This window comes from Mastigoproctus giganteus, chromosome 3 (genome assembly GCF_048544385.1).
Source record: "Mastigoproctus giganteus isolate SK-2022 chromosome 3, ASM4854438v1, whole genome shotgun sequence".
NCBI classification, from domain to species: Eukaryota; Metazoa; Arthropoda; class Arachnida; order Uropygi; family Thelyphonidae; genus Mastigoproctus; species Mastigoproctus giganteus.
Window position 1 is genome coordinate 256,530,300 of NC_143577.1, and position 16,290 is coordinate 256,546,589.

Genomic DNA, 16,290 nt, shown 5'->3' on the forward strand with positions numbered 1-16,290 from the left:
CATCATGAATATTATTATTATTATTATTATTATTAGCTATATGGTGTAAGGCAGCCTGATGCTTATGCTGCACCAGCCAAAAAAAAAAAAAAATTCCCGAGTTACCTTAAGAGAGTGAGAGAGAGAGAGAGAGAGAGAGAGAGAGAGAGAGAGAGAGAGAGAGAGAGAGAGAGAGAGAGAATATCATCATTCTTCCCATTAATAAACACAGAAAACAACAATGCATCCAACACTGAACTCTGAGGAAGTCCAGATAATAACATTAGTCCACGAAGAGTATTGTGCATTGATTACCACAATCTATCTTCTCCCACTCAACCATTCCTTTATCTAGCAGGAATTTGCTTCCAATTCCACAATGCTCCGATGTGGGCAACATATTGGAGCAGTGTGTTGCATACATTGTAAACCATGTACAACAGTATCAAAAGCCTTTCTAAGATCCAAATAAATGATATTATAGTAATTCCCTGCATCCAGTTCCTTTGTAACCACATCATAGTATCCAATCAAATTGGTCAGACAAGACTTCCCTTTCACAAACCCATGCTCTGTCCGAGCTATAATTGAAGATTTGTCTAGATGATCCTGCAGTGATTCTTTAACCAGTGCCTCCATTAAATTCCCTGGAACAGAAGTTAAACTAACAGGTCTGTAACAACTTGCGTCGCCATTTGATCATCCTTTGTGAATTGGGGGTCACATTTGCACATCTCCAGCCCATGGGTACTTCCCCTGAGTCCAAGAAAGCTCTCATAATTATGGCTAAGTTTTGCTTACTTTCTTTGCTGCCTCCTTTAATATAACTGGAGAGATCTCATCTACCCCAGGTGTCTTTCTTATGTTTATCCTCAACAATTTTTCACCCATTTTGCTCTCCGTTATTACAAAATCATCTAGCTCACTGCAAGAGTTGAATTCACATCTGGCATTCCCCTCCCTGAATAACTCTTCATGCTGCCTGAGAAGATCATCAACAGTTGGACCATCGATGTCCAGTGGCCCAATCTGATTCATCCTCTTCCTTCCTTCTAGAGTTTACATAAGAAAAGCACTCTTTGCTGTTTTTCTTTGATTCATTGATTGATTCAATGATTGATTCATTGCCAAAGATTTCTCGTAATCTGCCTTTGCCTGCCTTACCTCATTTGTGACTTGATTACAGACCAGCTTATATGATATAAGTTATATCTATCAAAGGGTGGTGTGTCTCCCATCAATGAGATGGGAGACACACCACCCTTTGATATCCAATGAGAAAAAGCCACATTTCTCATTTCTTCATCTGACATCCATTTAGGCCTAAACCTTGAACAATATTTCGTAAGCCTAGTAGCTTCCAAGGTTAATTCTTTGAATGCTTTCTATTTTGAATTTGCTATTGGTAACATCATCAGTTGGTCCCACCGTATAGAATTTAAATACTTACTCAGACCTCCGTGGTCGCCTTTACGAAAGCAAAAACCCTTCCCTTTACCCCTGATGGCTATAGAAAACAATCATCCGATAAATCCACAAAAGCCTTGCTAGTGTGTGAGTGCCAACCCACAATTTCCAGTCAATATCTGGGAAGTTAAAATCCCCTATTATGCGACACTCTGATTTACTGCCCACTCTATTTCCCTGTACAGTTGTTTATTATAGTCATCAGAGTCGTCAGGCCTGTAACACACTCCTACTCTCAATTTTGCTTTCCCAGTGCTTATGTTACACCAAACTAACTCGACAATGCACTGTCGAGCCGTGTCAACTGGCTGTTCTTTCTTGGATTTTTGAGTTTGTTAACCAATAGACACAGAATGGGTTTGTTAAGGGAAAGTCTTGTCTGACAAATTTGATAGGATTTATGATGTGGTTACAAAGGAACTGGATACAAAAAATAATTTTGATATCATATATTTGAATTTCAGGAAAGCTTTTGACCCTGTTGCGCATGGAAGACTACTGTACAAATTGGAGCAGAATGGTATTAAGGGTAGGTTGCTACAAGTTAAGTGGGAGAAGACAGAAGGTGGTAATCAATGAGTGCTGCTCTTCTTGGACTAATGTTATTAGTGGAGTCCCACAGGGTTCGGTGTTAGGTCCACTGTTGTTTTGTATATTTATCAGTGATATTGATGAAGGTATATCAGGCTTAATGTCGAAGTTTGCAGATGATACAAAGGTTGGCAGGGTTGTTAATGACAGTAATGGCAGTGTGCTACTGCAACAGGATTTGGATAATTTGGGCAGATTGGCTAAGAAGTAGCAACTGAAGTTTAACCTTGACAAATGCAAAGTACTGCATATGGGTAGAAGTAACCCCAGAGAAACGTACCAACTGTGTGGTACTACACTTAAGGTGGTAGAAAATGAAAAAGACCTGGGAGTAATTGTGCAGGCAGATATGAAGTTTTCTGAGCAATGCAGACAGGCTGCCAGGGCAGGTCATGGGGTTTTGTCAATGATATATAAGAATTTTGCTAGCAGGGAAAAGGAGGTGATTATCCCTCTGTATAAGGCAATGGTCAGGCCACGCCTTGAGTACTGCGTACAGGTCTGGAGGCCTCATTTTAGGAAGGATGTAGATTTACTTGAGCGTGTACAGAGAAGGGCAACAAGATTGGTAAGGGGAATGAAGGGATCCTCTTACCAAGAGAGGCTTAAGTTCTGCAAATTGCAGTGGCTGGAGACTAGGCACCTGCGCGGTGATCTGATTGAGGTGTATAAGGTCTTGAATGGGTTGAGCACGCTGAATTCTGATGGGATCCTACCACTTGTTCAGATTACGAACCTAAAGGGGCATAAATTCAAATTAAGAAAGGACAGATGTAGAATAGATGTGCGGAAATTTGCCTTTAGCCAGTGGGTGGTTAATTGCTGGAACAAACTTCCATCTGTCGTTGTGGAAATTGATAGGTTGAATAAATTTAAGGAGGAACTGGACAGGCATTTGGAGGGAATGGTGTGATTTTTTTTTTTTTTTGGCTGATGCTGCATAAGCTCATACACTTGCTTTCTTCCATCACATGCCACTACTACTACTACTACTACTACTACTACTACTACTGCTCCCTTCCTACCCTGTCTATCTTTCCTGAACGCATTGTACTCATCAAATTCCATTTCTGCATTCCTTATATCTGCGTGACACCACGTCTCTGATATCCCAACAATATCTGCCTTTGATGTGCTCACCAGCACCTCAAATTCATCAAATTTATTCACCAACTCCTAGCAATGGTGTACACACAAGTATACATGCCCTTATTTCAATTCTTAACTACTCTAACACAGCCCATGTATTTACTTGTACTGCAATGACTCCCATCAGTCTCTGAAATCCCCTGCATCTTATTTTTCAGAGTTCTGCTCATTCCAATAGAAGCTTTCCAATTTCTAGATGGTTATCAACGTGGTGAGCCCGTGTGTGCCGTCCGTTCTCCAGTAATAAAATGACATCATCAGCCAACAATCTGGATGTAGATTTCTCCTTTATAAGGGTGTTGCAGATGAACTGTGACGATTTCTACTGATTTAATCAGTTGAATTTTCTACTTATGAAATAGTAGTTACAACCACGAGTCATATTTCTGGCTACTTTTTGAAAATACGGTAGGTGCAAGCAACCTGTTCCACACCTTCGGGGGCGCGGGCGATGGTGGAATGATCGAACTGCTCTCTTAGCATTAGCATTAGTAGCATTAATAGAGGAATATGATGCTAGAAAGCAAGTTTATGTAGCATCAGCCAAAAAAAAAAAAAAAAAACCCTTCCTGCTCCATCCATCTATTCACTCCAAACTTTTGTCTATTTCTGCCTTTAATTTATTTAAGCTTTTAACTTCCAAAACGGCAAATTGAAGTTTGTTCCAGCAATGAGCCACCCGCTGGCCCAAGGCAAATTTCCGCAGATCTATTCTACAACTGTCTTTTCTCAATTTGAATCTATATCCTCTAAGGCAACAAATCTGTGCAAGAGGAAGAATCCCATGAGGAGTAAGCTTTCTCAAACCTTCAAGGCCTTATAGACCACAATCAGATCACCTCGCACCTATCTAGTCTCCGGACGCTGCAATTTGGAGAACTTAAGCTTTTCTTGGTAAGAACAACCCTTTGTTCCACTCAATAATCTCGTTGCCGTTGTCTGTACTCATTCCAGCAGCTCTACATCTTTCCTAATATGAGGCCTCTAGACCTGTTTGCAGTACTCAAGTTGTGGCCTGAACCATTGCCTTATACCAGGAGATAATCACTTTCTTAACCTTTGTAGCAAAATTCCTATATATTATTGACAAGACCTCACCAGCTACTTTGCCTGTCTGCACTGCTCAGAAAACTTTAAATTTGACTGCATAATTTCCCCCAAGTTTTTTCATTCTACACTACCCTGAATATAATAGCGCACTGTTGGTATGCTATTCTGGGGCTACTTCTACCCATATGCAGCATCTTGCATTTTTCAACGTTAAACTTCAGTTTTCACCTCTCAGCCCATTTGCTCAACTTTTCCAGATCCTGTTGCAGTAGCGTACCATCTTTATTGTCATTAACAACCTATTACTGTGTGGAAAAGAGATTTCAGTCACTAAGCAAAGACAGAGAACAATTAGTTCTAGAATATCGAAACTATCTTTAAAAATCGAACCGTTTAGGCACAAACTTATTAGGGAAGAAATTTACATTCTTTGGACCTAAGTCATCAGAAATTATCAGAAAAAGAAAAAAAAAAAAAAGGAGAAGAAAACTGATGGAATAAAATTAAAGCGAAATAAGCTAAAATCATAAATCATACTTCAGTCATAATGTGCCCACAAGCTGGATTATCGGATTATGGCTAAGATTCCTGTTTCTCTTGTTATTTCTTAAGGCCTTCCGATGGCTTACTTCCTGTGCGTGTTGCCATCGTAGTTAGCACAATGTTTATGATGACTGTTGTTCCCCATTAAAGTTGACAATTTCAAATTTAAAACTTTTCAAGGCAAATTAAATTTCTATGAGATTATTCTGCACCTTGACGGAGTTATTGGGTTCCCTTAGGACTGTTCATAGATAGTCATTTTTGCCGGATGAGAATATTACACAAATGCAACACACCTGGAGCCATGAGAAGTCAGTGTGTTGGTGTTCGAAATTTAATATAGCCAACCCATCGGGAAAAAAAAAAAACTTTTAACAAATTTTTTGAAATAAAAAAAAAATGCGCTATTTTATGGTTTAGGCGGAAGGACATATTTCAACTGCTAATATAGTAAAAAATATAACTTCCTGTCTATTTAACACATCGGACACTTTCTAAAATTTCTGTAATTGAGGCGGCTCTCGAGAATTATGAAAGTCTAAATAGTTATACAATGGAACTACTCTGTGAAGAACATTAAAACTCGTATGCCGTTTGTATTTATATCAAAAAAGCGACATTCGTAGATGTCGTTGGTGTCGTGTTGGTTGAACTTTCTAAGCCTAATTGGATACAAATGTAGTTTTTAAATTTATTTTTTTATGGTTTTATTTTAAATACTACAGCAATGTCGAAATGTATATGTACGATGCGAGGATTATTTTTTATTCATTTACATTTTATATGCAATGCTAAAAAAAATTGTTTTAAAATGTTACTTTTATGAAACTAGTGAACGACATAACGAAATTTTTCGATAATGGTAAGTTTTAATTTGTAATGGTGAAGAAAAAAAAAAGTTAAGATACAAAAAAAAATTCTATGGCTTTGTCTGCGTTTAGGGTTAAAATATGTGCTGTAAACGAAACCTGGAGATGAAGTTTGGCAGGCTTGATGAGGTTTGGCTTGATGCAGCAGCAAGTAGTGTCATGAGCCGTAATGATCATTGAAATCTGCTGAAGTTCGCGTACCATTATACAAACTTGCTAATAAATACTGATTAGCATGATTTATTATTTATGTGAAATTTGCTTGTTTTTGTGTGTTACAGCAGTGTATAATAGTGTTTTGTTATTGCAGCCTTAAAAAAGGCTTGTGCACTCAAATACATTTTTTAAAAATATAAATAGATACTTTCAAATCCATCACAAAAGTGCTTGTGAAGATATGTCAGATGCTCTATATCTGTGCTTAGTTAATTTATAGTTGTTTTCACTGGAAGAATAAGACTTAGTCAAAGAAACCTTATATTAGAGGTTACTGGAAATATGGGAGAGCCATGGGAGGTGGGTGATTTAACCTAATTAAAGATACCGGCGAATAGAACGTTAATAAGTATATTGTTTATATTATTTGGTATTTCTAGGTAAATTCGCCACATTTTGCTATTATATATGTTAGTATATAATAGCAAAACTATATCTGCATTTGTGATTCGAATAATTGCCAATTTATCAATATAGTGACTACGAATAGTGAATAATAGAGATATAGAGCAATGAATCAAACATGAGATTTTTGAATTTTACATGTGTGCTGTGAACTAATATTTTTTTTATAGTGCTACTTTCTTACTGTACAAGTAAGGAAGCAGCACTATAAAGTACTTTCTTACTGATAAAAATACTGTACAAGGAATAACAGCCATCACTGAGTGTTTGCTATTTTGTTATATTGCACAAGAATAACGTTTTGGTACATAGGTGACTTATTGAACCTTATACTCATTTGGTGTTGTGGGGGGGGGGGAAGCCATAGAAATTTAACAAATGCGAATTTCCAAAATAATGCTTTGTGATTCTGTGTTCTTTACTCAAAAATGTACTTATCATGTCACTTTGTTTGGTAGCCATGAATGTGATGTTAAAAGTAATTAAGCCCTTTAGTAATATTGGTAGTGGCAGATAATTCACTATTTGTTTGTGGAAGCAAGCTCATACTGCATCAGCTGGAAAAAAAAAAAATTGTATTCATAATAATCAAGAGTGATCCGTAATATTACACATTGTTACAAATATTATAATTACAGAGTCCATAGGAGAGTTTACTACACAGAGAAGTAAAAAAAACAGTATGGTAATTTTATTACCATTGAAGAAGTCAGAGTTTAATTATATGATAATAGAATCCAACCTACTGGAAATTATATGGGAGTCATTTTGATTCCGATTTTTTTTTTTTTTTAAAACTGTGTGCTCACATTTCTCAACCTTTTTTTTCTTTGTAACAACCAATGAACTGTTCTCGCATGTGTGACATATGTTCTACAATCATCTTAACTGAAAAAATTACATACTTGAAGTATTACATATGAGTTATTGTGAAATATGAATTACACTAATTAAACATGCACATTTCATGGATGGTTTGAGAAATAGTACATTTTAATACAGTCAAATGTAAAGTTCTACATTTGGAAAGTAATTAACCAGCAAAAATTTATACCCTTGACAAAGTACAGCCAATAAAGTGTAAATGAGAAAAGATACTTGGGTGTTGTGATATTTCATTATGAAGGTTAACAGGTGGCCACAAATGCACACATTGTCTTTATCAATTATTTACTGTATCTTTGCATTTAGGGTGAAGGAGTTGTAGTTCCATTATACAAGTCAGTGGTAAGACCATATTTGGAAAATTGTGTTCAAGTTGGAGGCTGCATTTAAAGAAAGACATTCACCTTCTTGAAAGGACCCAAAGAGATGGGTAATTCATCTGTTGAGAATATTAAAAGGATGTTCATATGAGGACAGTCTACAAAGGTATAGTTTACAAAACTTATAAACAAGGCATCTCTCTCTCTTTCTCTCACACACACACACACATGTGCACGTGTGTGCACACAGACACACATGGGAAATCTGTCTGATTAAGGTGCATAAGGCACCAAGAAGGGATGGATCAGAGGCATAAATATAAACTGTTGGAGAAACTAATATACCGGACCTCACAAAGTTCACATTTGCTCAGTGTGTTGTTGAAAATTGGAATAAAGTGCTTTCTGCCTTCCTGCGTGGTTGAGGTTGACAGTCTTGTGAGGCTTAAGGGGCAACTGGATTAGCAATCTTTTGGAGGTGGGAAGAGTGTGACAAGTGGGACACACAGGTTCTTTCGACAAATTTTTTTTGGTTGTGTCAAAAACATGGTAATAAATGTAAGAATGCCTAATTTGATAATATCACACTTATCATCACACTGCAATCATAATTTAAAGCAAAGGTATGGACTGCATGATTTGGTGACTAGACATCTAAGGGGAGATCTCATTGAGATGTATAAGGTGCTGAAAAGGTTCAGTAAAATAAACATGGAAGGTCTGCTAACCCTTGTAGGTGGGACAAGAACCAGTGGCAGTGCTCATGGAACCATTCTTTTAAGGGGTGCTACATTTTACAAATCATGAAAAAAAAAAATACATATATATATATATATATATATATATTTTTTTTTTTTTTTTTTTTGTATAGTTTAAGTACAATTAGTAAAATAGGTAAGATATATTTCATATAGGATAAGCTGGTAGCTACTTAACCCTATAATAGCCATAACTGGTCCACGAGGCCAAACCTAGTAAAGGATGATCATTAGTCAAAGCAAAAGTAAAAATAAAACAATTAATAAACATAATAATAATATATATCAAGTTAATTAAAGGTAATAGGACACATTGAAAGGGACTTTATCGAGGGTTAACCCTTTCAATATGTCCCCTACAATTAACCCGGCTATCAGTTTCTGATATCATCTGCCTATTTCACATGGTCAAAAGGTAATTCATGCGATAAATGGATAAGTATAATTAAAGTTAGACAATAATTTTGTTGTTAACAGGCTGGATGACTGTTACTCATGAATTACCTTTTGACCGTGTTAAACAGGCAGATGATATCAGAAACTGATAGCCGGATTAATTGTAGGGGATATATTGAAAGGGTTAGCCCTCGATAAAGTCCCTTTCAGTGTGTCCTATTACCTATAATTAACTTGATATATATTATTATTATGTTTCTTAATTGTTTTATTTTTACTTTTGCTTTGACTAATGATCATCCTTTACTAGGTTTGGCCTCGTGGACCAGTTATGGCTATTATAGGGTTAAGTAGCTCCAGCTTATCCTATATGAAATATATCTTACCTATTTTACTTATTGTACTTAAACTATACAAAAAAAATATATAATAAGACTGATGTAATGTTCTATCTAGATATGTATAGATGGCATTAATTAGTTCTTGTTTAGTTAACTTTACATAAGTTATTTATTAATTTTCTATATTTTATATATATATATATATATATATATATATATATATATACATACATACAGGGTGTCTCAAAAATACACGGCATAACTTCAGGAATGAGTTCCTCATATGTAGACAATAAAAATATTTTATATCAACATAGTTCCAGAAATGCTTGGTTTCTGAGTTTTGAAGGTCTATCTATGACACTTAACTGTTCACATCACCTTATAGTACTTGTTCAAAATGTCCACCTTCTGCCTGAATACTATTATGTTTATTAATTGGCATCTCATGGACTCGCGAAGACGATGCCAAATTCCTGGCATTTTGTATTATCTCACAACCTGCCACAATTCTATTGCGGAGAGTTTCCACATCAGCTACCAGAGTCGAATACACCAATGACTTTAAATGGCCCCACAAGAAGAAATCTAGTGGGTTTAAATCAGGTGAGCATGGAGGCCAGGCAGTTGGCCCACCTCTACCTATCCACTGACCAGGAAACCTTCGATTCAGATAATTGCAGGCTAGGTGGCTGAAATGTGCGGGAGCGCCATCGTGCATGAAGTGCTTGTTGATGAATGATCAGTGGTGTGTCGTCCGAGAAATCAGGCCTGTTGTTTTCCAGAAAGTTTCTGTACACCTGCCCTGTGAGTTTGTTTGGAAGTACATGGGGGCCCAAATAACTTATCCCCCCCCCAGATGTTGAGACTGAACCACTGTTGATGATGTGATGGAAGAATTGCATGTGGGTTTTCCTCAGCCCATACATGCTGATTGTGAAAGTTTTGGATTCCGCCTCGTGTGAACTGTGCTTCATCTGTGAATATCACTAAGGCAGGAAAGTGAGGAGTTGTACCACACTGCTGCAAGAACCACTGGCAGAACATTACTCGCGCAGGGTAATCTGCTGGTGACAAGGCCTGTACCTGTTGCAGATGGTAAGGATACATTTGGTGCTCTCCAAATAGTTGAATGTTGAACAGTCAGTTGCATTGCTATTCTGAGTGTGCTGATTCCAGGAGTGGCATGCACAACATCCAAAATCTCCTCTACTTCAGGAGTCATAGATCTTGGTTGTCCTCTGTGGGCAGCATGAGGTGTAAAGGTCCCATGTTCACAAAGGCAGCGATGGATACCTTCAAAACGTTTACCTGTCTGGACATCTTCGTTCTGGAAACCTTTCGGGGTACAAATAACGAGCCTCCAGAGCATTGCCATCCGCCAAACCATATATAAAGTGCATATCCACTTGCTCCTGATTTGAGTACATGATCGGAATGGAAAACCAGATTTTGCCAGTACCTTGTGATGAAGGAAATCACCTGTGGGGGATAAGACATTCTGGTTAATAACTCAGGAACCAAGCATTTCCGGAACTATGTTGATATAAAATATTTTTATTGTCTACATATGAAGAACTCATTCCTGAAGTTATGCCGTGTATTTTTGACACCCTGTTTATATAAAAAATTCTTAAAGGGGCACCAAAAAATCTTAATGCCCAGGTCACGGAAATACCTTGGTCAGGGCCTGACCAGTGGGTACGAATTTAAAATATTAGGAAATAACAGAAGCTTAGATTTCATGAGGTTTATTTATGGGTAGTGGGTTGCTGCTCACTGGAATAACTTTCCTCTCAATGTGGCTAAGTTCAAACCAAAGTTCTGGGGCTAAGTTCAAACCAAAATTAGATGGTTATCTTATGAGAATATGTGAATATTCTGTTTTATTTTATTATTTATTTTTTTAGCCGATGCAAAAAACTCTTCTTGCATTTTGCTTTTCTACTAAACACTTTAATAATTATACAGTGATACATTTTGCAATTTTTTTAAGAAGGTTTTAATTATTTATCTACAGATGACAGAAACATAGTTTCCAAAATATGTGGAATATTGTAATGTATAGTTATTATTTAATTAAAGTGTCTGAATTATGATTACACAAAGTGTAGTGTTTGATTATCTAGTCTAACTGCAGCTTTCAGCCATTACTTAAGCTACATGAATTATTAACTAGTGATTTTTATTGTATACAGAGTATTATAATGAGTTGGCAGGAAAACAGTAATTCATTACAATAATAAAAATATTCATGCATGCCCCTTGAACTACTACATTTCTTTATTTTTATTACATTTCTCTATAAACACAGAAATGTGGTAAAAGTTCTCTTATCCAACATGATTAGAACTGGTAGTTGGTCAGTTAATCATAAATGTCAGTACATACATATGTACCTTAAGAATTTTATTTTTGCTTAAAACATATATATGCACATTAATTTAAATAAAATCAGTAATTTTCATATTTTTAGAATGAATGTTTTGCAGTATAGTTCTTCCCCTTTTTTATGAATATCACATCATTATTTGTTGAATCAGAATATTATCCAATAAAGTGTAAAGCTGTATGTAGGGCATTTGGCACTAGATATGATTTAATCTCTTCATATTTAGATCCATCCATTTCCGTTCTAGAGTGTATGATTCCTGCATCGTCTGTAATGTCATTTTCCGGTAAACCATCACTGATTTGTTGGAATCCATTGTGAATGTCTTTATGCCGTAATCTTTGGAACCTTAAATTTGCTGAAAATCTTCATGCTGTAAATCATTCTAACATCGTTTTGCCTGAAATTAGTTAATAAACTGTGTTTTTCATTACCTTCTTGTAGTTCGGGACTTCTGTTAGTATTGTCAACCTTGGGCAAAAGTTTTCTACAAGGTTTAGTAAATTTTGAACTTGCAATTTCATTCTATGCTGGTGCTATATTGTAAACACATATATGATGTTGAAGACTAGTGATTCTGTGAGACCTGTATTTGTGTTTTTCTGTTTTTTCCAAAATTGTACTCAAAAACTTTCACCTGTGTTGTCTCTTCAGATATTCTAGAAACACTCGATTCATAGGCTGGATTAGAGATGTTACATTCAGTGGTAAAGACATTGCCTCTGTATTCCCTTTTTTGAGTTCCTCAGAATTGGGATGTGAAGTAACATTTTCAGAGTAGCCATTATAGGTAAGGTTATTTTCTTCAAGTGTTTCTTTACAGAGGGTAAAGATTTATTAAGATACCTTTCTTTGAATAATGCAGCCCATTAAAATCTTTAAAAATAAATAATTTATATTTTTAAAAGTTCTAGGATTAGTTTATTACTAACATTAGAAATGTAAATTTGTGAGTTCCAGTTGATTCTCTCATTGGATTTTTTTGTATAATGGTGTTGCAGGCTCTTTTTTTTTTTTTTTTTTGTCATCATTTTTGTAGGTAACATCTTATAATTTAGACTTGTTTTGTCCATATTGTAGAGTTGTTCTCCAGCTGAATTTTTTTTTCTTAATATATCTGTTGTCCGTGTTGAAAAAAAGCCATAAATTAGGGTTCAATTTGAAAGTGTCTGCAATTCTGCACAGACACAATAGGAGGGAGTATATGATGAGAGCCTTGTCGATCAATTCGGCCCTGGAGGGATTGTGCAAGGCTCAAGGGGTAGAATTTTTTTCAGCCTGGACTGTACTTGTTAACAGGAGAGATTGCTTTTACAGGGATGGGATGCACTTAAATAGAAAGAGTGCAAGAGTATTAGCATTAGCATTAGCATTAGTAGAGGCATTTGATGCAAGAAAGCAAGCTTATGCAGCATCAGCCAAAAAAAAAAAAAAAAAAAAACACTTCCACTTCACCCCTCCGTTCGTTCAAAATACCTGTCCAGCTGAGCCTTAAACTTATTTAGGCTATCAACCTCCACCACAAGGGATGGAAGTCTGTTCCACCAACCAACCACCCGCTGGCTAAAGGCGAATTTCCTCACGTCTATCCTACATCTGTCTTTCCTCAATTTGAATTTATGCCCTCTCAGGTGATTTTTCTGAGCTAGAGGAAGAATCCCATCAGCATTGAGCATGCTTAAACCATTCAAGGCTTTATACACCTCTATCAGATCACCTCGCTGGTGCCTAGCTCCAGACACTGTAATTTGCAAAACTTAAGCCGTTCTTCGTAAGAGCACCCCTTTGTTCCATTCACTAATCTTGTTGCCCTTCTCTGTACTCGTTCCAGCAGCTCTACATCCTTCTTGAAATGAGGCCTCCAGACCTGTATACAGTACTCTAGGTGTGGCCTGACCATCGCCTTATACAATGGAATAATCACCTCCTTATCCCTGCTGGAAAAATTCCTGTATATCATTGACAATACTCCATGAGCTACTCTTGCAGCCCGTCTGCACTGCTCAGAGAACTTCATATCTGCCTGCACAACCACCCCCAAGTCCCTTTCATTCTCTACCACTGTCAGTGTTGTACCACAGAGTTGATACGTTGCTCTGGGGTTGCTGTTTCCCATGTGTAGTACTTTACATTTGTCAATGTTAAACTTCATTTGCCACCTCTCAGCCCATCTGCTCAACCTTTCCAGATCCTGTTGCAGCAGCATAGTGTCAGTAGTGTCCTTGACAACCCTGCCAACCTTTGTATCGTCTGCAAACTTGGACATTAATCCCGATATACCATCATCAATATCATTTATAAATACAGAAAACAATAATGGACCCAACACTGAGCCCTGAGGGACTCCACTAATAACATCAGTCCACGATGAGCAGTGTCCATTGATTACCACTCTCTGTCTTCTCCCCCTCAACCACCCCTTTATCCATAGCAGTAATTTGCCTCCAATGTCACACTGCTCCAATTTGTGTAGCAGTCTTCCATGTGCAACAGTATCAAAAGCCTTTCTAAGATCCAAGTATATAATATCAAAGTTATTCCCTGCATCCAGTTCTTTTGTGACTGCATCATAGTATCCAATCAAGTTGGTCAGGCAAGACTTCCCCTTAACAAAACCATGCTGTGTCTGAGCTATAACTGAAGTCTTGTCTAAATGATCCTGCAGTGCTTCTTTAACCAGTGCCTCCATTAATTTTCCTGGAACAGAAGTTAAGCTCACAGGTCTATAATTACTTGTGTCAGCCTTTGATCCTCCTTTGTGAATTGGGGTCACATTTGCACATTTCCAGTCTATGGGTACCTCCCCTGAGTCCAAGGAAGCTCTCATAATTATGGCTAAGGGTTTGCTTACTTCCTTTGCTGCCTCCTTTAATATAACTGGATAGATCCCATCCACCCCGGGTGCCTTTCTTGTGTTTATCTTCAACAGTTTCTCCTCCACAATTGCTGATTCTATTGAGGTAGGGTTAGGTGGGTCGGAAAACTGATAGCCTGATACACAGATTAATAGATTAACAGTAGCCACTGGCAGAGGTGAAAGTGATTCTTGCACTGCTTCTATTGGAATGAGCAGCAGCTGGAAAACAAGATGCAGGGGATTTCAGAGACTGCTGGGAGTCATTGCGGTACAAGTAAACACATGGGCTGTGTTAGAGTAGCTAAGAATAGGAACAGGTACATGTATATTTGCATGTATACCAATGCTAGGAGTTTGGTAAATAAATTTGATGAATTTGAGGTGTTGGTCAAAACATCAAAGGTAGATATTGTTGGGATATCAGAGACATAGTGTCACACAGATATAAGAAATGGAATATGGGGAGTACAATGTGTACTCCCCATATTCTTTACAAGGAGTACATGTACAATGTACTCCCCATATAACTCCCCAACTGAAGTTTAACCTTGACAAATGCAAAGTACTGCATATGGGTAGAAGTAACCCCAGAGAAACGTACCAACTGTGTGGTGCTACACTTAAGGTGGTAGAAAATGAAAAAGACCTGGGAGTAATTGTGCAGTCAGATATGAAGTTTTCTGAGCAATGCAGACAGGCTGCCAGGGCTGGTCATGGGGTTTTGTCAATGATATATATAGGAATTTTGCTAGCAGGGAAAAGGAGGTGATTGTCCCTCTGTATAAGGCAATGGTCAGGCCACGCCTTGAGTACTGCGTACAGGTCTGGAGGCCTCATTTTAGGAAGGATGTAGATTTGCTTGAGCGTGTACAGAGAAGGGCAACAAGATTGGTGAGGGGAATGAAGGGATCCTCTTACCAAGAGAGGCTTAAGTTCTGCAAATTGCAGTGGCTGGAGACTAGGCACCTGCACGGTGATCTGATTGAGGTGTATAAGGCCTTGAATGGGTTGAGCACGCTGAATTCTGATGGGATCCTTCCACTTGTTCAGATTACAAACCTAAGGGGGCATAAATTCAAATTAATAAAGAACAGATGTAGAATAGATGTGCGGAAATTTGCCTTTAGCCAGTGGGTGGTTAATTGCTGGAACAAACTTCCATCTGTCGTTGTGGAAGTTGATAGGTTGAATAAATTTAAGGAGGAACTGGACAGGCATTTGGAGGGATTGGTGTGATTTTTTTTATTTTTTTTTTTTGGCTGATGCTGCATAAGCTCATACGCGTGCTTTCTTGCATCACATGCCACTACTACTACTCCCCAAACTAATTTACTTATATTTTTACTTGCAAGAAAAATTTTTGCTGATATTTTTTGGTTAATTTGCTTCCTGGCTGCCTGTACATTTCCCTCCCCTACATGGTTACTTATTTGGTGTGGGACCCCAGGTTCCACAGGATAGTCCTAGGGAGTAACCAGGTCAATCCAGTTTTGTCATGTCCAATGTGCAGTGTGCAGAACATTGCTATCCTGATAGTTTTTAAGTCATCATCTGGGTGTGGTAGAAAACGTGGGCAATTTTTACTATTGATTATTGTTTAATTGTTGGGTGGCTGAATTTCCCTTTTTTGGATAATTCTGTACATTTCGAATGCTTTCTGTGTGAAGGTTGTAAAGGCTTTATAGTTTTCCTCTTCTATGATGGACAGATGTTCTTCTCCCTGGGAAGGGGGCCAGTCTGTGCTATTAGCTCTGTTCTGGGGATGTCATAAATTATACATTCGTATAGAATGTGTGCCCAGTCTTCATTCTCACCACAGGTGCAGTTTGGGTCATCAGTCAGCCCTAAGGAGGTTAGTTTTGCCTTTAGGGAGCCCTGACCTGTCAATATAAATGTTGTAAAAAGTCCAGAGGCATACCACTTAGGTGGCTTTGGGCTTTGACACCGTTTAGCCATTGACACCCGTGGCAGAACCCATTTGGTAACCAGACCTCTGGTTTCCTGCTCCGACTTTGTTTGCCATAACTTGTGGAGTTTTGTGGCTGTTCTTTTTCTTTCAATGTTGAAGGTGT

General features: G+C 37.6%; 1 protein-coding gene across 5 annotated transcripts in view; it reads left to right on the forward strand.

Annotated features, from left to right (window-relative positions):
• The first annotated feature begins 5,574 nt into the window (after positions 1-5,574).
• Positions 5,575-16,290, forward strand: part of Strip (striatin interacting protein) — a 325,994-nt gene continuing 315,278 nt past the window's right edge. For 3 of the 5 annotated variants that reach the window (XM_090371051.1, XM_090371053.1, XM_090371054.1), the window contains exon 1: positions 5,975-6,164. In XM_090371051.1, the coding sequence (XP_090227177.1) occupies positions 6,147-6,164 (18 nt within the window). In that variant the 5' untranslated portion in view covers positions 5,975-6,146. Of the gene's footprint in view, positions 5,642-5,747; positions 5,840-5,974; positions 6,165-16,290 lie in introns of those variants that run through there. The other 2 variants (XM_090371052.1, XM_090371055.1) reach the window with 2 other exon arrangements.